Source organism: Agelaius tricolor, unplaced genomic scaffold (assembly GCF_023055355.1).
Source record: "Agelaius tricolor isolate 1412-34295 unplaced genomic scaffold, bAgeTri1.0.p SCAF_6, whole genome shotgun sequence".
Taxonomy (NCBI): domain Eukaryota; kingdom Metazoa; phylum Chordata; class Aves; order Passeriformes; family Icteridae; genus Agelaius; species Agelaius tricolor.
In genome coordinates, this window is record NW_027269266.1 from 37,240,408 (window position 1) to 37,267,695 (window position 27,288).

The window sequence follows — 27,288 nt, forward strand, 5'->3', positions numbered from 1 at the left end:
CTCTCTGCTTTCAGTGCAGCAGGTAAGATATCAACACAATTAAAAGTGAAAAATAATATGTCTGCTCTGCCACTGGTGGATGCTCAGGGAACACACGCTGATACAATAGATTTCTGAATAATTTATACTCAGCATTTTTTCCTTGCACTCGGTAAATGAGGATGCCTAATGTGGCATGGTCAGAGTGATACTCTATCTGTCATCCATTAAGATAACAAGATTGGTGGGCCTGGGAGGAACGTGGCATGATACACAGAAAAGATGAGATTAAAAATTGAAGTGTTGGTCTAAAATGTTCTCTGTAAAGGATGCTGATAAAAGCAGCTCAGAAAAACAGAATTAATTCAAAAGCGTGATTTCCACAAGCTTTGTCTTCTCTAAAATAAAAACACAAGATACATGTTCCTTTCAAAAGTTGTGGATAAAAGGAATATCGGAGTAAATCACTGTTCCTGATAGGCTTTCAGTAGCTTCTGCTCCTTTAAATTCAAGTACTTTGTAGGTGCTATCAAAAAAATTATGTATGACAGTAATGCTTTATGTCTCACAGAATGGGATTATTTTTTATATTCATAAGGCTTTTTAAATTACAAAGAAAAAATAATTTTTGATTGTTTTCGGCACTGGAAAAAAAACATCACAGGGTGTTAATTTGGATGGGATGCTAAAATATTTGCATAAAAAATGGCTCATGTAAATATTCAGCCAAACAGATTAATTTCGAGGTGATTGAATTATAGTTGCTAGTATATTGTTTTCTAAGAGCCAATAGGTGCTAGAAGTTGATTAATTTATAAACAGTGGTGGTTTTCAGTTTCTGAAGTTTCTGACAACTTCTTAACATCAGGTCACATTTGGATTTTCTTGGGTTTTGAAGAAACTGTTGAGATTATGAGATCAGATGGGAGTCATTGACAGAAAGCACTTGGAGGAAAACTTAGGCTTGCTTCTAACTTCTGTATTTTTATTGAAAAAGCCACAGTTATTATACCTGTGCTATTTGGAACCCAGCCTTGAAAGGGTATAAATGTGCTTTTCTGTTTAACTGGGCAGCAAGCACCTGCTCTTCCATCTCTGTGTCCTGCACAGTTTTCTTTCGCTGCAGAGCTGCAGTTGGGATCCAAACCCCTACAGAGGGAAAGACAGGACACTGTTTTTTCAGCCTAGATTCAGGAAGTATCTCTGAGCATGGCCCTGCTTTCAGTGCCATCCATAACTTGTGGCTACACCACACCAGGTTTCTGGAGGTGGGTGAGGAAACTGAGCCCCCAGTGCTGAGCAAATGGTGCTCCTCATCCACCAGTGCCTGAACTCCTGTCCTGGCTTGCTTTGGGGTTTGTGTGCAAAGATAATTATAATCTTAGTGCCTGTTCCGAGGAAAATGTAAAAATCAAATCTTTTTGATGATGTATTGCTGATCTTTTAAAATTACTTTGTCACAAATGTTACAAGGAATGGTATCCCAATGCTGACTTTGAGAAGAATACTTGTGAGTGGGCACTAATACATTGTTGAGAATCGTGTCCTTAGCTTTGACCAGGACCATATTACACCTATTTTTCACCTGAATATTTTGTGTAAACAAGTTCATTTTTATTTATGTTCCATGATTAAGTCCAGGAAGAAAATCAGATACAGGTCTTAAAAAGAAATTTGTCAAACAGCAGTCAAAGCTTCCACAGTTAGTATCCTCCTCTATGTCTTTCACTCTGTGGAGACATCGCCTGGGGAGGTTAGGCTGATGAGGAAACTGTCTTCATTTCGACCTGGAGATCTGCTTTTTCCAAATTTGTTCTTCTTAAGCCTTTTTTATTAGTAATGAGTTCATGAATGCTTTATACTTGCTGTCTGCAGATGGATCACATTTTTCAGCTGCACTGTGTGGTCAAGTTTGTCTGGTAAGGACTTAGGCAGCCTCCTCTGCTTTCCTTCCTGATGGGCTGTAATTAAACCCTGGCTTATAAGGATGCACACCCTGCAGCTATATATCAGAGCAACTGATCAGTAGGTGCAATTAGCTACTGGTTATATTTTAGTAGAGTACAGATGCATTTGGAGAAGACTGTCTCTTCCCAGTATTGGGTGACTTGTTCATTTGGGCCATTTTGTCTCTTGCCCTGTCAGGCAGGTGGTAGGAGAGTAATGCCATTGGTGGCTGTGGGTGTTAAATCACCTGCAGCAGCAGGCTGGGTGGCTGCCATAGAAGTCACCAGTTTTGGCTTGTCCTGTATCTTTCCAGCTAGAAAGTGGCGACCAAATAAGCTGTAGAGAGACAGCACAGCTCACATTTTCTGCCTGTTGAATTAAACCAAAATAGATGCCATAGATGCCTCACTGTTCTTGTTAGCCATATCAGCAATTACCCCAGAGCCAGGCATCACAGGGGAATATCAAAGCAAGAAAGGAGTGAATATTGCCATAAATTTTCTTTTTGGCAAGTAAACAAATGTACATACATACATATATACATGTTGCCATACTTGCCCTTGCAACAATTGAAGCAGTGTTAATGATCAGAAGTGTAGAATATGAAATAGCAGTGTTTATTAGTAACTTGAAAGGTTTTAATTATCCAAACAAATAGCTTTAAATTCTTCTTCTGGGTCCAGTAGCTTAAGGAAGAGATGTGGAGAGTTTTTATTTACCACTTTGATGGTAGTAATAAATATCTCCTAAATCAGAGGAGCTAACCTCAGGATGAGGCTTGCCTGTGCAAGAGCTGCAGAAAACTTTTGCCAGGGGTTACGTGATTAAGGAGGCATTTTTCAGTTCTGAGTGAATCTGAGGTATTTTCATAACATTAGCATCTATAGCACGTTGGTTGTGCAAGGAATTTATGACCAGCCCTTACTGCCTGCCCTACCACTCCCTCATCATATAGCCAGAAAGTCTCTCAGTCAGCTCTGAACAAGGGGAGTTTTGTCTCTTGAACTGCACAGAGATCTTGGTGAGCACCTTGAGGAGAGCCAGTTTTATAGCTTACCATGATTGCATCTTTAGACTAATGCATTGTGGGCACAGAGCTATTGTCTGCGGCATCAAGTTTACAGCTTCCCTGTAGGGTGTAAACATGTGGCTGGTTGAAGAGTTTTAACCTCTCAAGCCCTCCAACAAATATTAAATTGCTAACTATTCTTCCATAATGTTGTGATGTTGACTGAAATTTGACCCTGGTGCTTGCTGAAACCATTTTCAAAATCTGAGTGAGAAGGTTAAATAGTGCTGTCAAATTTCCAAATGTCTGTTCCAGAAATACTTTTCCTGAATATCTGTGGGTTGAGCTCTAAAATGCTTAAAGTAATCCTCTTTTTTTTTTTCTTCATTATTACATGATATTATCTAAAGCTTGAGGTTTAGTGAAATTAACTTGGGTTTTGCCTTTTTTCTGTGCCACCTAACCTTACCATTTATGGCTATTTTTCTGTTTTTCACTTGTTGAAGGAGGATTTCAGTTAAATGGTGTTCCTTAAGTACAAACCAGACCTCTAGGTTTCTTTAATTTCTGTTCAAGATCATTGTAATTACTTGATTATTTTCACAGCTGTATCTGAGTAAGAAAAAAGTGCTGTAATTGGCAACTTTTACAAGTTCACAACTCAATAACCTGATACTGGAGCTCTTTCACCTGCAGAAGCCTCATTAATTGCTGTAGGAGTTACAGCAGTTAAGAGACCTGGTTTTCAGATTATTTCTCTTTTGAGGTGCAGTCTTCAAACTAGAGAGTCTCTGCAGTAACAAAAATAGATGGGACCTTCAGGCTGAGTGAGTCTGATTGTTATTAGATGAGTGTCTGACTTCCAAGTGGATCTGTTAGGAAGGCTGTTGTTTACCCAACTCATTACTTACATTCATAAGCTCAAACAATTTTTAGTTGAGCTTTTTTTGTAAAATCTAGGACTTCATTTCCTGAATGCTCTTACTAGTTCTAGCTTTGTTTATTTTGGCCTTAGGTTGCATTAGATAATTAGTTTTTATTTAGGAGATGAGTCTTATGTTGCAACAAACAGTACTAAATTATAGTAAGACTGAGTCTTAAAAGATGCCATACTCCAGCCATAACTTTGAATTAGTTTTGTTACTTTAAAGCAACATGCCTGTCTCTATGGTTTATGGAAAGCTCAGAAGCTTACTTGATTTCTTTTTTCCTTGATTCCAGGGCTTTTTCCGCAGGAGTATCCAGAAGAACATGGTTTACACGTGTCACAGAGATAAAAACTGTGTTATCAATAAAGTTACCAGAAATCGCTGCCAGTACTGCAGACTACAGAAGTGCTTTGAAGTGGGAATGTCCAAAGAATGTAAGTTGTCTCAGAAACAATTTATTGTTTGTCATATCCTACATATATGTGGCAGTCAGTCCTAAGGGAAAAAAAAATGATTATGCAATTATGTGATTGAAGCCAATATCTGCATTCATATGGAGGAAAAGGAGTATGAATTTGGTACACAACTTCAGACCTCTGTTTACAGACTTCTGAGTCCTTGACACTGCAGCCTAAAAGCTGTGTGTTCTTACTGCCTGGACCCTCTCTGAAAGGTGAAACGAGCTGGCAAATGCTCTTCTCTAAACCTGCAAAGCCAGTAAATCTGACTATGCAAAGCACACCAAAAGCCCAAAGGATTTTCCTCTCCCTCCCTTATTTTCTAGAAATCTCTGCTTTGCCCTTTAAATTAACATTTTAAAATATTTATGTAGAAATATGTGATCCTCTCTTTTTCCAGTTTATTGATATCCCCATCAAGTCTGAAAATATAGCTAAAAATGCCTTTTTCAGATCCCATGGGGTAATGCTTCTGAAACTTTCTCATTTTTGATTGGATTGATTGCAGTAGCAAAAAAGTCTCTGGTGTAGTGATCTGTTTGATTGTTGAGGGTTTTTACCTCTATCAACAATGTTCCTGGTGTCAGTAGGTCAATACCAGTAATAACCTCTACAGAAATTTGCAGTGTGTGCATAAGTGAGGAGGGAAAATTGCCCAAACAGTTCTTAACTTTAATTCACTCACAAGAGTTTCTTGGAGAGAGTTTAAGATCACAGGAAAAGAAAAATTGATGATGATGAGGCATTTATGTCTGAACTGTGATTTAAACTGGTTCTCATCTTCAGCATTTTACATCTCTGAATTGTGTGGGGCATCCCAGTACTTGGTTAGGAGCTAGAGGTCTTAAAGTTACATTTGTCCCTCCTCCATTTCTCTCTCCCACCCTCTCTTTCCTCTCAGAGAAAGAGTGTTGAGAAGTGGAGAAAGAACCAGATACATTCTTTGGACCATTGTGCTGTGTTTCCAGCTCCTTTTCATGGAAATGTGAAGTTTTGGTTATTGGAAAGTTTCAAGCTACTGAGGGAGGAGTTCTTAGGATTTCCATTAATTCACTGTCTGTGTTGGGTTTTCTTGTGTACCTGAAGTGCACTTATCTGTACTTAGGTATAGATCTGTTGGAGTGGAGACTATGATGGGAGTAAAGAAGGTAGGCTAAAATGCAAAGATAAAAGATTGAATGAGGAGGATTTTATTGATAGCTATTTCATTGCATATGAAGTGCATGTGAAGCTGCTTTTTTTTTTTTTTTTTAATAAAAACAGTATGATATCGTTTGGAAGAGAAGAAAAAGCACTTTTCTCACCTGAGGGTCTTGAGTTCCTAAGGACTTTATTGCTGACGTGAAATAGTAATCTTATTAAATGCTGTAACGTCACATCGGAGTAGGTTTTGGAAGTATCAGCAGTATTTCCAACATGTTACTTTGGATAAACTAGAAAGACTTACTGCCTTTTAGGTGATGGATTGTTTTTTCCCATAGGGTAGCTGGAGCTTTGCCAGCAGGAATTAAGGTTTTACTCTGCCTGTTTTCTGGGGTGAACTAAGTGAAATTGCCCTTTGGCAGTTGCCTTTATCTCAAAATTTTACAGGCACTGAAAGGGGGATAACAGGTTGGAGGGGGAACAGAGGATCCTGGAGAAAAGTGAGGGATGTCCTCTGGCTGCATTTCTGTAGAAGGCATTTGCAAGGGAACAGAGAAATTATTTTAAATGTCATCAGTTTGAATGCAGTGTGTCTTGTCTTCTGGGTTTAAGAACTAATTCTGAAGTGATTCTGTGTTATCCCTTCATAAACAGGAGCTTTTCATCTCTTAAGAGATTTGAGAAACTATTTTCTTATCTGACCTTCTTTCATACATATCTCTAGGTTTTAACTCCATTTCTTTAGAAGTTTATGTAAACAAAGGCACATCTGTCATTCGGCTTTTTCTTACCAGATAGAGGCTTTTCTTTTTCCCCCAGTGCATTATTCACATTTTATTTTTTTGTCTTCTTACAGTTCTGTTATCTTGTAATGTGAAAGCCATGAACAAAGGACAGAAAAAAGTATCAGAGAAATCTCACAGGGAAACAAGCCTACAATGCTCAAACCAGTCCCAGTTGGGGAAAGTAATCATGATGGCACCTGCAAATAGGAACCCCAAGGTCTGTTCCCAGGAGCTAAGGAGGAGTAGATACTGGTTTTCAGTATACAGAGTAATCTGTGCTTAAAAGCTACAGTCCTGTTTATTTGTTCTGTCTTTAAAGGGCATGCAAAAGTACCTGCATATGCAGCTCCCTTTGAGCTTAATGAGTGTTCCTCACAAACATCAGAGGAGAGATGGGAACTGGGTGCATAGCTAGTGTGATAAGTAGAGGTTTAAGAATGGGGGTACAGTGTTTGAAAGAGAAGAGATACTGAGCATTTCTTGTATGCTTTTATCTTGTTTCAGAGAATGAAGTGAGATGATAAAGGAATGCAGCAAATTTGCATTTCTTTATAGGTTGTTTTGTTCATGTATGGGGAAAAAGCTATCTTTGACCCCATTTTACTCCCCAGATCTGATCAAGAGGTCAATAACTACACTACCTCCAGGGCAGGAGTGGAGCTATTTGCCTTTTGATAATATCTGCAGGACCTGCTGAAACTGGATCCCACTAGTGTAGGGACCATCTTTCATTGTGTAGTCCCTGTTGCAAAAAGTTTGTGCTCCAGATAGGCAAGACAAAGAGTGTGAGGGGAAACGACTTAGTGATGACTGCCTTATCATCCTCCAACAGGACAAAACACAGCTTGAAATAAAACCCTGCTGTCTTTAATCAGATACCCTTCCTTCAGAAACTCCAGAGCTTTGTCCCCGAAACCTGAGCTGCAGCTCCCGGTTCAGGGCCTGGAGCCAGTCCCTCCACCAGCACCGCATCAGGTTTGGGCATTGTTATATGGCTGTCCCACCTCAGCTCCTGTAAGAGTGCTTAGGGCAGCGTGGGTGCAGCTGAGGCTCTGGACCCCATTCCAAACCACTTCTGTCCTTCGTAGCCTCCCAGTCTGTTTGGTGTTTTGAATCACCACGTCGAGACAAACGGTGATCGTGCAGGATTCTTTTCTTACTGCTGCTGAAGTGAGAAGGCTACTAAGGCTGACAGTGGCTCATTATGTGATGGAGAGCCTTAGGAAACTAACCTTTGCCCCTCTATTCGGTGATCTCTAGGCTGCTGTTGAAGCCCCATCCTCGGCATGACCCCAGGTGCCCGCCAGCAGCTCGCTGTTGCCTGGGCGCTCAGGAGCTGCCGAGGGGTCACACGTACGGCACTGCCTCCTGCAATTAAGGGAGCACGCAGGAAGCTGGGCAAAACTCTCCCACAAGAACGGACTCTTTCAAGCAGGATGCTGCAGCAGTCACTTTGTAAGGTGAAGCCTGCTCATAAAGAGAGCCTAAACTGGATTTTTTTGTAGGGTATAAGGGGAAAGAAAATGGAGCTCCTTTCTGCCGCAACTGCCCAGCTTAGCCCAGCAGCTCTTCAACTTCCATCCTTTTTCATAAACTGTGTAGGCTGCAGGGACTGTCACTGTATTTGATGATCTTTGGGGCCCCTCAGACACAACCCAGCCCACGTACTAGGGTGTGATGCAGAGAAGCCCTCTTTATACTGGCATAAATCTTGTCTGCAGTGAGCTCTAATAGAGTGAAATTATGTTTATAAAGGCCCAGAATTGTTCCAGATTACTTCAGTGCACTGAAGCAATGTTCAGATTTGCAAATCTGCTTACAATTAACCTCTCTGGAGGAACGGAAGGAGGAAGGGAGGGAATGCAGGGAAATTATCATGAAGAGGAGAGAGTCTGGTTTCTGTGCTCTGTATTTGTTGGGGATTTTATTAACTTGCCCAGAAATGTCTGTTACTCTTTGTCACAGACTTGAGTCTTATAATATTTAAATGTTCATGCTTCTTGGAACATGTGATTACATTCTGCTACTGAACAATAGAGTGAATGGATTTACTTATTTTCCTTCTAGTTGAAATTGGCCAGCAGGAAACATCAACTTGAGGAACTGTCATGTTTGTATTTTTTATTTCTCTTTAATTTTTTCAGTCTCTTTAATGAAGCATGATTCCATCCACAATGAGTGGCTAAGTGGAGGGCTAGTCTGCATAGTTGCATTTGGGAAGTTCATGCAGATTTCACTGATGTCATTTTAAAGTGAACTAATTAGAATGCATGCAATCTTTATTTAGATGTTAGTCAGAACTGAACTGGGGTTGTTTTATTCTTTTTAGCCAGCAGGAAGCACTGGATTTAGGAATTGTTTCTGCTTTGCTACAGGCTAGATTTTTAACTGGATGCCTAAATACCACAGAGTGGCTGGGGGCTTTTTCAAAAATTCCAGAGTAGTTGCCTTGCCTGTTAACTTGCTTTCTCAAGAGGCAGGAACTAAATATCAGAGTAGAAATCACAAACCCCTAAATTCTGTTCTGGGACTAATTCCTCTCTCTAAACCCTACAAGCTGATTATTCTGTCTTTCCTATCTTGAGAGATGAAAATTATGTATTTTCACAGGGGCTGGGAGACCTTGTATTGTAAGTGGTTTGAAAGTAGAAAGATGTAAACTGTGAAAATGCCAATTAAATTAAGAATTGGAGAATATAGTTAGTGGGGTAGCTATACCCAAGCCATAGAGATCACATATTTTTAATTTTGCTTTTTAAGAACAGATTGTTTTGAAGATTTTTTTCAGTTGTTAATCAGATAGGAAATCTTGTAATTTCTTTTGTTAAAGCTGAAAAATTGGGAACTTTTAAAAGTTAATGCCAAACTCTCAATATCACTGATGGGGACATTGTTTTAAGATGACAGCAAAGCTAATGAGGAAGGGTCTTCCCTGCAATAAAAACCACAGTGCTCTAGTGTCAGCCTGTGCTCTGCCAGTGATAATGCACACTTTGTTATGCTGGGTGGCTGAAAATGATCTACATACAATTAAAATTCTCTTGTAGAGAACTGCGTTCTACTTGTGCATTGTTTCCCATGGTTAAACAAACATCTCTTGCTTTTCACATCATTTTTTTGTCTTCAAGGAAGCAGATCTGCTTTTCCTTTTTCTTTTTGGGGTCTGCTTCTTCTGTGTTTTAGCCTTTACCCCTGATTTTGCATAGCTTTCACTTGCCAGCTTTAATGTTTAAAGGAGCAACTTAGATTGAATGTTATTATCCATAATTTACTCTATGTTCTGTGAAGATGGTTATGTAATAGCAGTAATTGCATCAACTCACCTAATGAGCTTTCCCTCCAGTGCCATGTACAGCAGATTAATAGCCCATGAATTCATTTGCAGCTCGTTGTGTTTCAGAAAAGTATTTCAGGCAGCAATTAATAAACTGCTAAAGAAAATAACATAAAAAATGATTTTTTTTATTATGTTAACTCTCCAGCTGAACAATTTATTGGCACCTTTCATTATGTGGCTAAGTAAATTCTCTCCTAATTCCTCAAGCAGAGTGTGGTTAGTGAACCCTGCTCAGCTCAAGACTGTCTGGTAATTAGTCTGATCTTTATATCCTAAAATGTTAGGGAAAAGTAAGAGTAGCGTCCTAATGTTCTCTTTCTCTTCTATTCCTTGCCTTTCAGGCATTATTCAAATAGCTGTAACTTTAAACTGCAGCATGCTAGTGCTGGAAATTTTTTTCCCCCTTCCTTGCATAGAAACCCCATAATTGTGTAAGCTAAGAATTGAAGACCTCAGCCAATAAACAACCCCTGGCACTGTTTCTGTGCTGCTTGTTGTGGGCTGCAGTGTCCCATACCTCCCAAGTGGTGGGACAGGGCCCGAAGCAGGGACCCGAGAAAGGTCACGGGGTGCTGTTGCCCTGAGGAAGGTAAAGCAGGGGTCAAATGCCACTGGAGAGGGAGATGCCAGGAGAAAGGCATGAAGAGGGAAGAGAGAACAGGGAAAGTTCTGTGTTTTGCAGTGTAAAAGGGGATGAGTTGATTGAACCCAACAGGAGAAGAGAAGCGGTGAAATGCCAGGACTACAACCACCTTTGCCAGGAAAGTGTCTGGGGAAAGGGGAAGAAACTGCTGTGTGTGGCCAAACTTGCCAGTCTGCTCTAGAATTACTATTTCTATGCTTTTTCTTTTGGCTGGTGATAGTGTTTGGGGATTTTTTAAATTGAATATCAAGTTTTTCATGTTTTACATAATTTCTTTTTCAAAAGAAACAGTTATCTTCCTGCCACTACCATCCCTACTCTCCCAGTCCAAAAGAAGCGCTTGGCTTGTCTTCAAAAGTAGTAAAATATATATTTTAAAATATTTTCCCTCATTTTGGGCTCTTGAGGACTGAGTAAGCATAAAGGGAATTCCTTCAATAAGCTCATACAGAGATTGATTACATGTCCTCAGCTGGAAGTTACATTAAGACTTATTCACTAAGGTATAGCTACCGTTGTGAACTTTTCAACGCTCTCCGCTGTCTCTATGACAACACAGATCCTGGCAGAAGTTACCAGGGCTCGTGTGCTCTCTGCAGCCTTTGTCTGCATCCATCAATCCTAGTCCCCGACGACTGTAAATGTGTGCCTTTCTTACGTTTTTGCTTAACAAGGTGTTTTATTAAATTTGTGACACTTCTAAAGTTATTACACTAATCATTTGTACTGCCACACGCAACCACGCTCTAGAAGAGATGTGCTTTAGGAAAGGACTTTCTGAAAGGCTCTCAATCATGTCCTGTGGAAGATACTCAGCTGAGTGGCACAGAGTTCTTGTACAAGTAACTTTTCTTTCGTTACAGGTGAAACTTAAGGTAACTAGAGCCTGGGAAAAGCATAATGCACACACAGTCTAATTTCTGTTTAGACCTACAGCACACTCCAGAGAAGTGCTCGCTACTGTTCTGTGCTCTAGCAAAGTCCACAGACCTTGCTGAAGCCATCCTTATTTTAAAGGCGCCCATAGTGTGTCTGTTGGTGCTTGCAGCTCAGGTTTCTGTGGCAGTCCTGCCATGTGCCACCTTCTGAGGAAGTCCTTCTCTGGAGATGGGGCTTTTTCTTGAGAACAGTTGGCATTGACACGGGTCTTAGTTTTCATTTTACACTTTTAAGGTGTTTTAGGAATCATCAGATGCTTTCTTTTCCATCAGTTTCCCAGTAAAAGGCATTTTGGGCAGGTATCTCTTACAAAATCACTTCTCAACATAGATCTTGTTCTTTTTCTAGCCTTTTTCTGTTATTTCTCATCCCCTACTTGGGTTTGTAGCATTATTCCAAATTGTACATGTAAAGACGCTGACTCTATGCATTTGTGTTGCCATTGCAGGTCACCTTTGCCTCTTCTTCAGTTTAGTATCCCAGCTGCTTTCGTGGCAAGGGAAACCCTGGGTTATCCTTTCTGCCTTGTCCTGTGCTGGGCAATGCTGCTGTAAGAGCAGATGGGAAACCTGGAGGTAGCCAGTCCCTTCCCAGTCCTTGCTCTCCTAAGAATGATGCTGAGGCCACATTTGCTTTGTCATGCGGACATAACTGCTGAGACCCCAATCCCATGACCTCAAAAGCTTTGTTTCAGAGCTTCCATTCTTCCTTTATGCACTCAGTTCACTGCTTCCTATTCCTCATTCGGATCATTTTGTTGTGTGGGGACGCGGGGCATCTTTGCATCTCTCTTTCTAATTGCCATTGTGCTGTATGGCTTGTGCTTTCTATTGGCCCCTGTGGTTTCTCTGGTATCTTTTTTCTCCCTTTGAATGCTCTTTTTTTTCCCCCCTAATTTTTTTTATTTTGGGATGTTGAATCCGAAAGATGGAGAAACGTCAATGAGATAAATATCAGTCTGGGAACAAGCAAATTGTCAGTGTTCTGGGCCTTGAAGCTAAACATGGCTTATTTGGTTGTCAGGCCAACCTGAAAATGTTATCTACAGTAGCCAAGGTTCATGAGAAATGCAGTAAATTGTTCCCAAGAGTTCTGGGAAATCTGAACTGCAGCAACCCGAATGTTCCTGAAGGACTCTCTATCAAAGGAGAGGCTTATTTGGTCCTTCTCCTCAGAAGAAACAAATGGGAGAGTGTGTATCTCTTCCTGCTGGTTTATATCTGCAAACTTTTGTTTTTTGTGGTGATCGCTTTACCGGAGACAGTCTTGCACGGGGTAGATGCCTCTGCAAAGGGCCAAGAAGCAAAGCTTTCACCGGCCTCTCTGCGGAGAGCAGCTCCCGTGCTGATGGTGTGGAAGATGGAAAGCAGGCACTCAGAAACCAGTAAGCGCTCAAAGACACTTTAGGAAGATCTCTCCATAAGTAGACGAGGCCATGGATTTCCCTCTGCTGCTGTCAGGCTCTTGCTTTCATCTGCTGGATGAATTGTTAGAGCAGAGGGAGTTTTCCACTGCCGTGCCTGCGATAAGCCGGCTGACACGTTGCAGCTCCTCCTGCTGCGGTGCTGGCCCTAGGACTGGGCTCTAAAAATAGCCTCGATTTGTTTTTAGTTTGACTTTGTATCACATGCTCGTTTTAAAATACATCAGAACAGTTAATTTCCAGTTCTTCAGCGCTCATGTGGAAAGTGTAAAGGATTTTTTAAAGTAGATGGTGTACAAGGAGTAGAAATAGCACCCTTTCTATCCAAACTTAAATAACACTCAGCTGCCAATTCTATAAAAGGAAAAAGAAAGATCATAAGGTGTTAGAATTTTTAATGTCCTCTAGCCCAAAATGAACAGAAATGCTTTTGCCCCATCTTATTTTACTCCAGTATTTGTTTGCACGCTTGCCTGTTTCTGAAAGCTCTTAAATGTTGAAATCTAGGTCTCATGAAAAGTCTGTCAATCAGACAACAGCTCTGAAACCTGACTTCTACAAGTTGTAGCTTAAAGCCCTACAGGCGGTGCCTGTGGCTGATCGGCATTTAATGAGCTGTGGGATCGTTTCTCAGTGCCATGCATCCATAACCAGTTGCTTGTTGTTGATGTAAACAAATTTGGTAAGTAAATGTGAGGAAATTGTCTGACTTTGGAGACATTTACCTGAATTTCAGAGTTAAAGCTATGTGGAATTCTTCCTTTCCCCTGGCAAAAAGTGCAACAGAAAGCAAACATGCTTTTAGTTGGATTACAGGCATGGTTAGTCATCTGACAGACAGTTTTAATGGAGTCAGAAAGACATGCTGGGGAAACATGCTGACCTACTTTTCTTTCTTTCTTTTTCCTCAAACTTCGAAGCAAGTGAAATGTTAATTTTAAAACTCCCCATAAAGTTAGACTTTGGTGTAGGAGCTCATTTTGTAATTTAATTTATTTACACTTCTGTTTAGGGTATGATAGATCGTTTTGGTAACTGAATTTCGTCAGGTTGTTTTTGTTAGGAAATTGGGTTACATCTGAGAAATCCATGTTCTTCCCCCTTTGCAGGACAAAGCAATCAGCTTCAAGTTAATGAATGATTTAAGTCCAGTCCTCTGAGGGAGGACTTTACAAACCATTGACAATAACAGAGTAACAAAGCATATTACATTTTTATCATTTTCAATGCATTACATTTTTAAACATTTGCTGTCTTTAAACTTGGAGGAAGAAGGATTACTGGGAGATAGCGTTGTGCATTTCTTCATTTTTACTTTTTTTTTCCCTATGTTAAGGAGGTGGATGCTCCACCTAAGTATTTTCTTGGAGGCAGAACTTGATGTATTTTAACCTGGGAAACTCTTTACTGCAAAACTTGAGAGCTTGGGGAAATAGAAGCCTTAAATTAAATAGGAAAATTTAGCAGTGAGGATAGATTAAAACATTGCAGAGATACTACAATATTAAAACGTTGAATGATACTGGGTGATAAAGGAAAGTGTTTTAGAAACACTTTCAGCAGCAGGCACACACACAATTTGTCAGACAGCTGAGGGGTGCCAGGTCCCTGGCAGAGAGCTGAGCTCCATTCGCTTTGCTGGTGGTTTTAGTGAAGATGTCACTGCATGGTTGAAGGAGCAGGAGAGGACATCATTCCTTGACACCCTGGTCGATCCAGGGGCACTGTTTTCACCTGCTCTGTCTCCTCCTGTTTCCATCATTAACAGGTTTTCTGCTGTCACTCAGCCCCGGTGCAATGGGTGCTGCTGCAAATACTTTTCTTCCTCCCATCTCTCCTTGCTCTTAACTCCCAACAAGCTGATTTACAGTTTGCATCATGGAAATAGTAATACAATGGAAGAGAGGCATAAAAAATGGAAATTGCCAGGAAATCCTGAAGTTTATGGGGAGTTTTACATTTCACAGAATCCACAAGTTACATGTAGTCTTATGAAGTACAGTGATTTTACATACTGTGTACTTCTAGAGAATGTTTCAGTGGCAAAGATTGAGATCTAATTTTTATAGTTCTAAAAATTAAGTATGTTGGCTAATACACGAGAGTTTCTTCTCTCTCTCAAGAAGGCTGATAGTGGCATTGCACAGGTCTTAGCCATTTTGTAAGCTGGAGACACCAGCAGAGGAGGCAGCAGCCCAGGAGGACAAATCAGCAGTAAGTGAATATCCTTATGCACTGAACTGCTGCACCTCACATGTTCAGCATCCCTCACTGCACCATAGCTGTCCTTCATGCAAGGACTCTTTCCTGTGTCTTTCTTGCCATAGCTCTTCTTCTACGTGAGCTGTGACATGGTATGTGTTGATTGTAGTGGAGACAGAACTGGGAAAAGACACTCAAAAAAGCATCACATCTGAAATTTCATTCAAGAATGAATGATTTTTATTTTTTTTTTCTGATACAGGAAAGTTGTTGATGCTGGAAGATGAAGCACTAGGTTTAAGTTGCTTAAGTTGCTCTCTGACAGTACCAGGCTGCTGCTTTTGGGCAGGGAGCTCTCATGTTTCCAATTAGGAGTCTTGTGAAGATTGGTGAAGAAGTCCAGAGCTCAGTGTGTGTTTGGTCTTGTAGTCCACATTGTACTCTGCTGCACCATCTGGTCATCCTATTGAATAGCTCCAGGATCAAACCCAAGTGATCCATATCCCTGGAACAAGTGACTGTTAGTTCATAAGAGACTTTTGACAGCACTTTTTTACAAGAAAGATGTTTGATTTTCCCTTTCAGTAATTTGGAAGAGAAGTTCAATGCATACTTTCCCCCCTGCTCCTTCTTTGGATGGATGTTCAGGTGAACACTGCTATTAAATCAGAACATACAGAAAATAATTTTAAATGGAAAAAGAATGAAAATAATAAAAAGACAATAAATAGAAGCAAGAGGATAGTTGTTAATAAGAAAAAGAAGCCCTATTATGTTCAAACCTCTCTCATAACACAGGGAAAAGTAAACAGGGACAGAGGAGAATACACATAAATATTTTATTCCTTTAGTTCTGAAGAAGGCTTAAATCCTGTTTGTCCTCAAAAGAGAGTCAAAGCCTTTTCTTGGCAACTTTTCCTGTTGTTTTCTGAGTCAGCTACAGCTATTTCACATGTTTATTAGGAACATTATTCCTACTAGAACTCAGGCATTGTAAAGTGTGAACATACACAAACTACACAGGCATATCAGCTGCCACTCATAGGGCACACAGGATAAACCCATGAGGTTTGGGGTCTTCTTTCTTGGCTGGGGGAGTGAGGCAGGGAGGTAACCCTCTGGGACAGGGGCCTTGCACTAATGGAGGAGGAATATTTACAAATACTCCCTAGAAACCAGGGTGTGGGAAAAATGAGGCAATTAAGAGGAATCACTAGATACCTGTCTTAACAGTTTATTATATATATTTTTAATGAGTATTTAATCCCTAATGCTGTGTGATGGATTAGAAAAGAGGGGGACTCAGGCCTCTTTCTGTGCATACTTTTATGTTTCCCCTTCATTGAACATTTTCTCTGGGCAAATTGTTTAACTTGAGCTGGTTGGAGGTGTTCCAGCACAACAGAGCTTTGCTGAAAATAACATTGGGTTGAATCCCAAAATGAAGAGTTGTCTGTTGTGTTCAGATTTGCAGAACCTCGGGATGAGTTACAAGGGGGGGCCGGGAAGGAGCCTTGTCTGTTCCTGTCCTCCATGTTGTACATCCCAGACCCTGGGGGACTTGGCTGTACTGTGTCTACCATGCAGCCTGGTGCTCTGGGCAGTTCTGCAGCTGGATGGGCAGGTGGAGGTTCATCAGCTTTTTTAGGAACTGAATAAACCTCTGCTTTTGGAAATCTTGAGGTTTTAGCTCATGCTTCCTGTGGGGGTTGTAACCCTAGAACAATATCCTGAGGACTTCATAGAAACCCTTCTATTAGTGCATCTTTCATCTTGCACTTGCCACAGCCTTGGAGAAGACCATCCTAGCTGGACACAGGCACCCAGCCTGTGTGCAACGAGTTCAGGGCCCAATCCCACACTGGTGACAGATGTGAAAGATTTGTCATCAGCATCAATGAGATACAATGGGGTTAGCAGCCACCTGTAATGCCAGATGATCCATGCTGGGTAGTCACTTCTAGTGCCAACTGGGGACCACCACCTTCACTGAAGGAACAGCTGTGTGTTGAATTCAGTCTCCTTGCCCAGCCCTTGGCTTCCCTTTCAGATGTCATCTCATGTCCAAGTTGCATCCTTTGTTTTCATGGAGAAGTCTGGGAAAACTAGGTCAGTTTATCCAAGTAGAAATTATTATTTTATTGAGTTAACTCTGTGTTGACCTGCTGCCTGTTTGCCTTCTCAAAATGAACTCCCTTGTGTGCACTAAATCTTGCCCTGGAAGTTGCAGAGTACTCGGTAATCACTTTGATTTCAAATCAAAAATAAAAAGGTTGCTTTTCTTAGTATCTTTATGTTTCCTGGAAGCAAGTGTCTGTCTGCTTTGCTTCTTGTGCGATCACTACATCAGGCTGGTCTGGTGTGCTGGGAAAGCACTTAATGTAAAAAGGTTATGTGCTGGCTTTTCTGGAGATATTTAAAAGATCTTATGGAGAAATCAGGATTTGATTCTGCTTGACCCTGGCTGACAGAATTAAGCTCTTTAAGCCAATTCTGTAGTTACTAGCATGCCTTCTTTTTAAAATAATCTGGTCCACTTACTCCTGCTATATCAGAACTTTAGTCCTAGACAAGAAAGCTGCTTTTTGCTTTTTTTTTTTTTTGCTTTTTTTTAATGAAAGAATATTTGGAATGTATTTTTAAAGAACTTCTTTGGCATTGTACATGAAAGATAAAATATATCAAAATAGACAGTCTGATAATTAGGTGCAGGCTTGTGGAGTGATTCATGTCCTAATGTGAGTGCTGAAACAGCTGAGGTTGCTGCAGGTGTGCTAAAGGAATTTGATCCTGTAATGCCATGATGCTTTTGCCTCTACATAAAGCAGGAGTACAGATGTCGGGAGAGCCTGCACTAATAGATGAGAAGCAGTATTTTTGCATGTGAATTATGGATGGGCAGTATTTATTAGAGGAAAAAACTAAGGCCTTTGTCTCCCAGGCACCTTTTGCTTTGAAGAGTCCCACTAAAGCCTGCTGCTGTCCCAGGAACAGAGATGCCAAAGTGAGCTGGGGCTTCAGCTGCTGCCTGTTGAGCCTGGCTGGAGCTCAGAGCTGAGTTATGCCATGCATGGGCAGAAAGGGATCCGAAGAAAAGCCTGGGAGGCAAAGGCCTTTAAAGTGCCTCAGCTGGCGGGTGTAGCTCTTCGGGGTGGGCTGAAGCTGAAAGTGAAAAAACTTGTTTACCTGTGGCAGCAGCCAGCTTCAGCAGGGCTTTCCTGGAGACTGCTGGCTCGCTTGGCATAGCTTTCCTGAAATCCTGAGATGGAAAGAAAAAGAAGTCCCCTGACTTCACTCCTTGCTTTCTCCTTAGTTTACAGTTGGTGAAAACAGGACTATGTAATCTTCAAAAAAAATGCCCCACTCCAACAACAAATCTGCAGATTGTTTATTCCAACTGCTCAGCTTTTGGGAAAGGAAAGGATGTAAACAACACACTAAAATGCAGTGAGATGCAACAGTATTGTTTGGGCATGTTACTTTCCCATTTGATTAAGCTTTTTTTTGTAGTATTATGGCAAAACAGCTTTAACAACACACACTGTTCTTTAAAAAAATCAAACCCACCTGCTGTCCAAGCCCCCTGGCCAGTGCAGATGTGTGCCCACCAGCTGTGTTGGACTGTGCATCAGTGTGAGGCTTAAACAGGCAATTTTTTCTGGCTGATCTAGCAGGGCTTCTGGTCCACCTGGCTAAATGATACTGTTCTTCCCTTCTCCTGCTGCTTCAGCTAGCCAGGAGGGCAAGCTTGAGCAGGGCGGCTGAGTGTGGTTGTGGGGTGCACACTCTGTCCCCCCTGCCCTCCACCTTGGGTGCCAATCCTGGCACTTTGAGCGGTGGAAATAACCTCTCTGTCCCCATTCTATTTCATTTTGTTTTAGTAGTAGGAGCATGAACAAGCTTTTGCATTTAGAAAGGAATGTGTGTAAGCTCATAATGGTGTGTTTTCCGCATTTGCTTCGGAGGAATAGGTAAATAGATTCTGAGCTATTTCTTTGCTTTTATTGTCCCTGGCCTAGTGGGAGGCCAGGGCTGCAAGCTGCCGAGGCTGTAACGCAGACAAGCGCTGCGATTCAAGACTGCAGCTCCCTTTCTTCAAACATGCCGGGAACAACTGTTCCTGCGCCTCCATGAGCTCAATTTACGGTTGCGGGAGGCGATGTGTTCCCGCGCCTGGCGAAGCACCCGCGCACGCGAAGCCTCTGCAGACGTGTTGTCAGTTGGCAGCTCTCTCACTAGATGCACCTTTACACAATTGCACAAGCCACCAGGAGGTACAAATGTGAAATTCAGCCTTGGGGGCAAAACAAAGAAATGAAACTTAGGTATGAATGCGGTGTTATCCATCTGCAGATACAGATATTAGACCTGATCTCCCACCACGCTACTGTAGTTTTACACTAATAGGACTCTGCTGCGATCGGTGGAGTACCACTGCAAGACAAAAACAGCAGTGGGGATAAGTTTGGGCTGTTATTTTTAATTCTGGTAAATAATGTAGAGAGTGAACCCTGTTTGGGGAAAGCCAGCCTGTGTTCACTGCGTGAAACCACCCATAATAAAAGGGAGAAATGCAGTGACACACTGTCTTGGTATTGCTCCTGAACTTCTGTTCTTTCTTCTGGGGAGCCATTGCCCTGAGTCCTGTGTGTCCGTGTGCAAGCAAAGGGATGGGGTCTTCCAGCTCACCTCCTTTTTTTGGTTGCCTTTCCATTTGCTGTCCCATAAAGTCAGTTTTATCATGCATGACTAGAATTTGTCCTGTAGCTTGGACTCATTCATTACATTGAATAAATGTGCTTATTATGGAAAGTTATTTTGTGGAAGGAGTCTGTTGATGGCATTGTCAGGAAAGAGGTTGCAATTTGTCATGGTAGGTAGCTTGCTAGTTAAGTAAAAAATAAGTCAGTTCTTTTCCTCAGTGTATGTTAGGATAAGATATAAAATAGCTGTGGCAGATTGAAGCGTGAAGTGTTACAGGCTGGCAGTGGGCAGGGATAGTGTGCAGTGTCTGGTCTTAGCTTACAGCCATGCACTTGCTTGGCCATCAGTGGTCCTGGATAATGCCCAGCAAATTGAAATGAGGACTTTGGATAACCCCAGTGTCTCCCAGTTGCGAGGCATCGTACTACCATGACTGTCTCCTAAGAGAAATTAATATAATATCTGTAGATAAGTAGACTGATTTACCTTTTGATGACCCTGGAGAGAAAGGTCAGATTCAGGATATTTTTGCTCATAATCGGTTATCCATAAAGAGTTAGTGTACCAGGCTTCAAGATTGTAGCTCAAAAGGGCAGTTGCTTTGAGAAGGTAGCTTGAAAGGGCACCTCAACAGCTGAAATCAGATGAGACAGATTTAATGGCCTCTCAGTAATTTCTGACTGAAAGTTCAGAGTTTGAAATTTAGGGATTTTTTTTCTTCACCCAGCCTAATGTAAAAGAAATGCACTATAGCCTAATAGAAATTTATTTTCATGCTGAGTATTTAGAAGAGTTTTTCAGCTGCTGCCTATACATTTGGTCACTTCAGCTGTAAGGAAGAGAAAGAATAATCACTTTGTGTTTTTGGTCTTGTGTATTTTTAGCTAATGTGTTAAGACACTGCAATTCCAGAAAAGCTGTCCTCCATTTCCCCAGAGTATTTTGATTTAACCATCTGCATGCAGAATTTTATCTAGACTGCCACAGAAGTTAGTAGTAAATCCACTGGGGTCTTGGCAGCCAAAACAGTAGATAGTAAGCACAATGCTTTGCTTCCCTGAGGGGTTTAGTTTCATAGGGATTCTGCCACAGGCTGGCACTTCAGTGGGTTACCTGCAGAAGCCCTGTATATTTAGGAACCCTCCCCAGATGGAGTGATTGATTGCCAAAGCTCCTTCCCATTCCTGCGCTGTGCATGGAAGGGAAAGACTGGAAATACCCACTGGGCGATGCAATAACTTGCAAACCTGTTGCAAGTGGCATGGTAGATCTTAATAAAAATCATAGGTTTTATGTTGGGAGTAAGGAAGTGACTGATTTCATGCATAATACTGAGAGAGATGGGGCATGATTGGAGTGAGGAGGGAATGACAAGTGTAGTTTAATTTAACAGCTGCACAAGATGCACAGGGACATTGCAAGACCTGCATGTGGAGATACTTTATCTCACATATGGGAATTTCTGGCTATATTAAGTAACTTGAGGTGATGCCTATGTGAAATACAGATGGAAACATACCAGTGAGTAAATTTTGTCCGAGTCAATGAGTATGGCTAGGCTATTTCCATGGCAGATATGTTGGTGGGTCTTCACGGGAAATATTAGTGATTTATTCTGCCTGCAATTGTTAATGCTAACAACCTTCAATAGCTGTTTAAGCATCAGCTGCTTAGAGCGTGTGGATTATCCTATTTCACACTGGCAATTAGTTGATGATATGAAAGCACTTTGAAAATGGAAATCACAGGGCAAATGCTATTTAAACAGTTCATCATTTAATGTATAATCCCATCTCTCCAGCTACTTTGATTGCAATATGTAGGGAGATGGTAAGGGAGACCAAGGAGTCTGCTTTCAGTTCAACCCCCGGTACAGGTGCTGTGCCCTGTTTGTCCTGCCTCTGACTCAGCTGCTCCTCATCCTCTACCTGCCCACACCCATGTGCTGCAAAACACATTTTCTTCTGTTTGGTTTTTTTTTCCCCCCACTTGTTTACTGTCTTTCTGTTTTTGCAACTTCTTCGTTTCTCATTTGTTCTTAGGACCTGTCTGGGGAATGTGAGGGGTATTCCATTTCTGGAGTCCTGATTTTTATTCTTTGGGCAGTTAGTACTCTGTTTGGCATGTTCTGCAGACCTTGAACCACTCCCAAAATACTATAGTAAATATAAAGGTAGGCATTAGTTGGTATATTCATACACTTGGAAATGGCTTATGGGAGTCTGGTAGATTGGGGGAGTTTGTTTGGTTGGTTTTTTGGGTTTATTTAGTTGGTTTGGGTTTTTTTGTCCGGTCCATCTGCAACATTGAGGATAAATGTGCCTGTAGAACCATTTGGTTCCCTTCAGGAGTGGTTTTGGGTCTTGGATTGGAAGTTCTAGGTATTCCAAGTATGATTTTGCCTCTGGGTGTCTTAAAATTAAAAAGAAAAAGAAATTAACAATAATTTTTATTAAAAAGATAGTACAGTAATATAAAAATTTAAATAAATAAGTAAAAGAATACCGGAGGCATACCTTTCAGCTAATTTCAAGGGGTATTTTTCTCAGCCTGTTGTTTTGCATTGGCTTTTCAGTTTTGGTCCTACATCTGGTTTCAGATGCTATTGGGTTTTTTTTAAAGGACTAGAAACTCCTTTTTTTTTTTTGCTCATTCCACTTTCTAATATTTCAGGGATGTGACAACAGCAGGTGCCAAATTTCACATCTAAAATAAAATCGTTCCGACTGATGAGAATCCTTGAAACCACAGGTGAAGTTTCAGGCCAGTTAAATAAAGCTGTAGAGCATCCATTTGTATCATTCATTCATATAATGAAACCTGTTCTTATAACTCAGCTCTGATATATTAACCCCGCAGTTATCCTCACACATAAATGGGAGATGTGTTGCTTTCGTCAGGATATAACCATATAAATCCCCTGTGCATGAATGGAAAAATAGGGGCCCTAAGGCTATAGGTATCAAAGGTCTCCCCTATACTTACAATAGCCTAATAAGGTTATTTTGAAGGCATAGGTAATTATTCACAGGCTCCCTACAGCCAGTGATTCATTGTTCACTACTGAAACATTTCTAAATGAATTATGTTTTAAACAAGCAAATCCTTGGCCTTCTCTTTTATGGAAGGAAAAAGAAAATGGGAGGGACACAAAATTCCACCATTTTCTGTGTTAAGTACACTGCTTGCTAGTTAAAAGGTTCCTGGTATTTGTGGCAGTTTAAATGTACTGCCATGCTTCTTGCTGTTTTGAATGCCTATTTCTGAATTTCACATTTTGATAAAAATATTATTGTTGTCATTAAATTGATATTTAGAAAAGACTGGATATAAGAGCTCAGCACAATGAATAAAACAGTTGGAGTTAACTATCCCTGGGGATAGAATCAATCACTGTTGTAGAAGAGGGTGACATTTAAAAAAGAAACTCAGAAGAAAATGTCATGCTTAAAAAATTAGATTTAAACGCACTAGCTCCTGATTGATTTTTATTGCACTCACATGGATACACTGATTGATTATCAGCCTTACAAATGTTTAGTACCTTTCTCACTTCTCTAATAATCAGAATAATCTAATTTTCAATGTCATTTAAGTTACCATATTCAAGGCTATAATAGATCATATTTCTAATGAAACATAGCAATTATGTAATGAATAATACAAAGCTGCAAGGCAGAGTTCAAATTTACCTTCCATAAAAAAAAGAAAAAAAGGTTAAAAAAAAAAATACCAGGAGTGTCTGGAAGGGCCAGTGTACGTGAAGGCAGGAGACAGGACCATGTCTTCTGGATGTGTGGTGTGTTCCCCTGTGGTTGAACTGAGGTTCCTGGCGCATTGGCCGGGGCGGGTTTGCCATAGCTGAATGCTATTTCTCAATAGGAAACCCTGGGCGGGCTCGAATTCTGTAATGGATGTGCTTGCTGTGTGCCTGGGGAAAAATGATAGCGTGCCAGGTGCTTATGAAATGTCTTCCATGATTGTTTCTCTGTGCTCCCTGTTAATTTTGATATGTGTCTGTAGAGAGATACTATCTCACTTAATTTGAGATGTTTTCTTCTGGCGATTGTTATCCAACAGCTGACATGGTTGATTTCTCAGAATCAGCTACAAAATATGCAGGTTTTGATGTGTTCTGGTTTTGTAAGTCCCTTACACAACTGTGTACATGTTATTCACTTTGTCCATTAGAAATGAGAGTTTTGTGTTTGAAATGGGCTTTGTCTCCAATCATTCTCCATATGTCAAAGCCAAGTTTTGGCATGGAAATTTGTTTTAAAATAGTTTCCTGGCTTTTTTTAGGACTGAGCTGTTTTGCCTAAAAGAAAACATTATTTCATCTGGAAATCACGACCTAGGAAACTAATCTATTTATAACTACCTGGTGTTCTGCATATTTTAGTGTGTTTGGCTTGCAGTTGCACTGCTGTTAATGTGTACAGGAGTCCCACCGTCCTGGATTGATGGCTTGTCAGTGTGTCGAGTGTGATTTTGCCGCTTTTGAGATTATTGTTCTCTTCCTTTACACGTCTTGGAGATGGGAAACTCAAACTCCTCGAGTTCCTCATCTTTGTGCTTTATTCCACCAGTTCTCAGGTCTGAAATTTGGCTGGGATGTGCAGCTGGGTGTTGCTTTGGACCATGGGGTCAGAGAGCCTAGTTCAGCAGCAGCAGGGTTGCTAAGGCTCCCTTGGTTTGAAATTTTCCAAGGTGACTGTTGGGAAAGACACCCTTATGGACTGCCATTCCATACCATTTAACACAGTTAGTTGAAGAGTAATGTGTGGTATATGTTGGGCATTTAGCCTGATGGAGCACACTTGCCATTGGCAGTGAGTAAGCGTTTTGCTTATTTGACTGAAATATTTGACTGAAATTGGCCACAGCTGCTAACTTGTGCCAGAATTAGAATTTTTTTAGCAGCTGCCTCTGGAGTTGGAAGAGCAAGAGCGTGGAGGAGCTGTGCAAGGTTTGTGGGTTTCCACCCTAGCAAACAGCTTGGTGCTGCTGGATTTCCCAGCTGCAGTGCTGGGGATCAGCCCCACAGCCACGTCTGACACCATCAGCCTGCCCAGGCTCCCTGGTGTTCAGACAGGGACAGGTGGCTTCCCAAGGAGCAGGAGGACAGGCAGGACAGTGAGCCTCTGCCCAGAAGGGAGAACTGGCAGGTCTGCAGCGTTCCTACCTCAGTTCACCTCTCACTTCTCTTCTTATTGGGCTTTACAAACAAAAGGAGTCTTTTTGCAGACCGATCTTGTGCCCAGCACTGTGCAATTACTGACTTGCTCTGTGTGCTTTATGGTGCTTTTGAGGTTTGTTAGCTTAACGAGTAACTTCCAAAATATTTGGGGACAAGAAAAGTGTGGTTTTACAGGAATGTGAACTGACTGGAAGCACTAGTAGTTGTTGCTACAGGAACAAAACCAGCTAACTAGTACACAGAGCTCTTCAAAGGTCACGGGGATCTCCAAGACACAAAACTGCAGTGATAGCATTTCAAATAATGAATTTATAGCTGATTAATCATTTTAATACATGAAAGGAGCTGTCTGTGTATCTTCTGGATATCTGGGGAAGCGCAGGTTGTGCAAGTAGTAGGAAAAATTGCATTGTGAGTGGCAAGTTCTCCTCCCTTGGACATGTTTGTGCAACCTTTGACAAATGGACGTCCAAATATTCACTCTTCTGTGATTTTACCTGATTGCCTAGAAACTGTTAAATCTCATGGGCTGGATCCCAGCTTTTCCTTAGCCAAACAGTGGCTAAGTTTGGTGGACCTGAGGGGTTTGTGTTTAAGACTGGACAATTCCCTGCATTAGGACATGCTTGAAATGACCCCACTCAGGCAGGAGAATTGCTGCAAGGTTACTAAATGAGAGCACTGGGGTTCTCCAAGAGAAGCTGTTTGTGTCTTCTCTATACTTAGTTCCATCTACAGCAGGCCCTGCTTTCCTTGAAGAATGCATCTGACCCTCATGCACCTTTTGTGCCCTGTCCATCACTTTGAGCAGAAAAGGGAAAGTGTATCTGAGGCTAAGGGAAAGGCAATGGCACTCCTGGGGTGAGGAGAACAGACTGAGCAGGACAAGAGGTGATGTTCTGCCCCCCTACCATCAGGGAGCAGGCTGAACATCTGAAGGTAGGGGCTAGTTCTTAAGGCAACAGAAAGTACCTTTGCCAGCTTGTGAACCCTGCTGTGGCTGCCTGGAGGTTTCTGGGTGTGGAAGTGCAAGTCCTGGCGTGTGTGTCAAGGGGACAGGGGAGCTGTCACGGGAAGATGGATTGAAGCAGACGTGCACAGGTGTGGGCGTGTGTCACTCAGCCTTCTGAGACGCGCCAAGACCTGGCTTCCTCACGTATCAGGATTCACCTTTTTTCATGCTCCTTCCCCATGCTACCACCTTATTTATTTTTCTTTAACTTTCAAGAGTTCTCATAGGGCAAGAGAGCTTCCATACTGTCCCCTGTTGGGAGCTTCTAATTAATGCAGCCATCAAGTCAGAATTTAGTGCACAAGTAATGAAATTCATAACCTGAGTTTTCCACGGCAGCATTAACTGTGACACAGATTCATCACTGGTGTATCATCATTAAAAGGCAGTGGAATTGCATCAGGGATTGATGTGATCATATGCATGTAAAGATCAAGATACCAAAAGGTGTGATTTATGTAATATAAGCATAAGCTGTAATCCAAAACCCTTCCCACATGCGGTGTGACAGTTCCTGTTCCCAGAGCAGTGATGGTTTTTAAATTTACTGCGTAAATGTGTGTGTGTGTGTTTATATGTTTTTATTTAACTCTTTTAAACATAGTCTTAAGGTCTTTCTGTCCTTTTATTTTTTTTTTTTTTTTTTGCATGTTGATTTATAACTGTAGTTAAATCTGCCCAATAGTTTGGTGTTACTGAAATGCTTTATATTTTAGGAGCTTGGGTGTTATACATCAGCACTTTAATCCATTACCTTACAGGGAATGTGGAAACACTGACAGGTCTGATGCAGTCTTAATGAATAAAGTAAGAAGATATATATTATTCTGTATTTTCATTTTAAAAGCTATCAGAATCATTTAAGAAAGTTAATGAGGAACAAAAAATGTTCCTAGTTTTTGGGCTGTGTTACTTCTCCCATTTCTACCCTCTGATTTGGACCAAAAGAGAAAGAGGACAGAGCTTAGCCAATTTGGTGATGAGAACTGATCAGCAGTTGTCCCTCCAGTGGCCTTTGGAGGGAAAGGAACTTCAGGTACACTGCAGAAGGAGCAGTGCTGGGATAGCAAAGGAGAATGGCAAGGTCCCTGCCAGAGTTATCTCCTGGTGTCTAGGAGCCCTTGGCACCTGCTTTGAAGCCTGGCCTGAATAATGCATTCAAATTGGACAACGAGCTCAAAACTGTTGGGGGAAGTGGTTGTTGGGGCCGCCTGCTTGGCAAATTTGTCAGTCAGCTTGTAGAGCTATAAGTAAGTGGGGCTTTGTTACAAAGGTTTATTGCTCTTCATGGTTGTGTAGGAGTTTACAGAGTTTTCTAAGGAACTCCTTTATCTCCCAAGTACAGCAGTGATTGGGATTTGTTTCTGAAGTACAGTGGCAGTTTGCAGCACTCGAGACATAGCTCTGGGTCTTGGATGTTTTTTCAGTGCAAAACATGGTGCTTGTGCTCTACACTGGGGTTCAGCCAACAAATCAGAGCGTTTGCTTGCGGGGAAAACTTGTAAAAGGAAGTGGGGAGCAACCAGTCCATCGCCCTAAATCTGACTGCACTGATAGCATTGTACCTTTGCAAGGAAT

At 41.3% G+C, this 27,288-nt stretch overlaps 1 protein-coding gene across 8 annotated transcripts in view; it reads left to right on the top strand.

Annotated features, from left to right (window-relative positions):
- RARB (retinoic acid receptor beta) overlaps nt 1-27,288 on the top strand; it is a 320,463-nt gene that overhangs the window by 270,718 nt on the left and 22,457 nt on the right. For all 8 annotated transcript variants that reach the window (XM_071429372.1, XM_071429370.1, XM_071429374.1 and 5 more), the window contains one exon: nt 4,157-4,298. In XM_071429372.1, the coding sequence (XP_071285473.1) occupies nt 4,157-4,298 (142 nt within the window). The remainder of the gene's footprint in view (nt 1-4,156; nt 4,299-27,288) is intronic.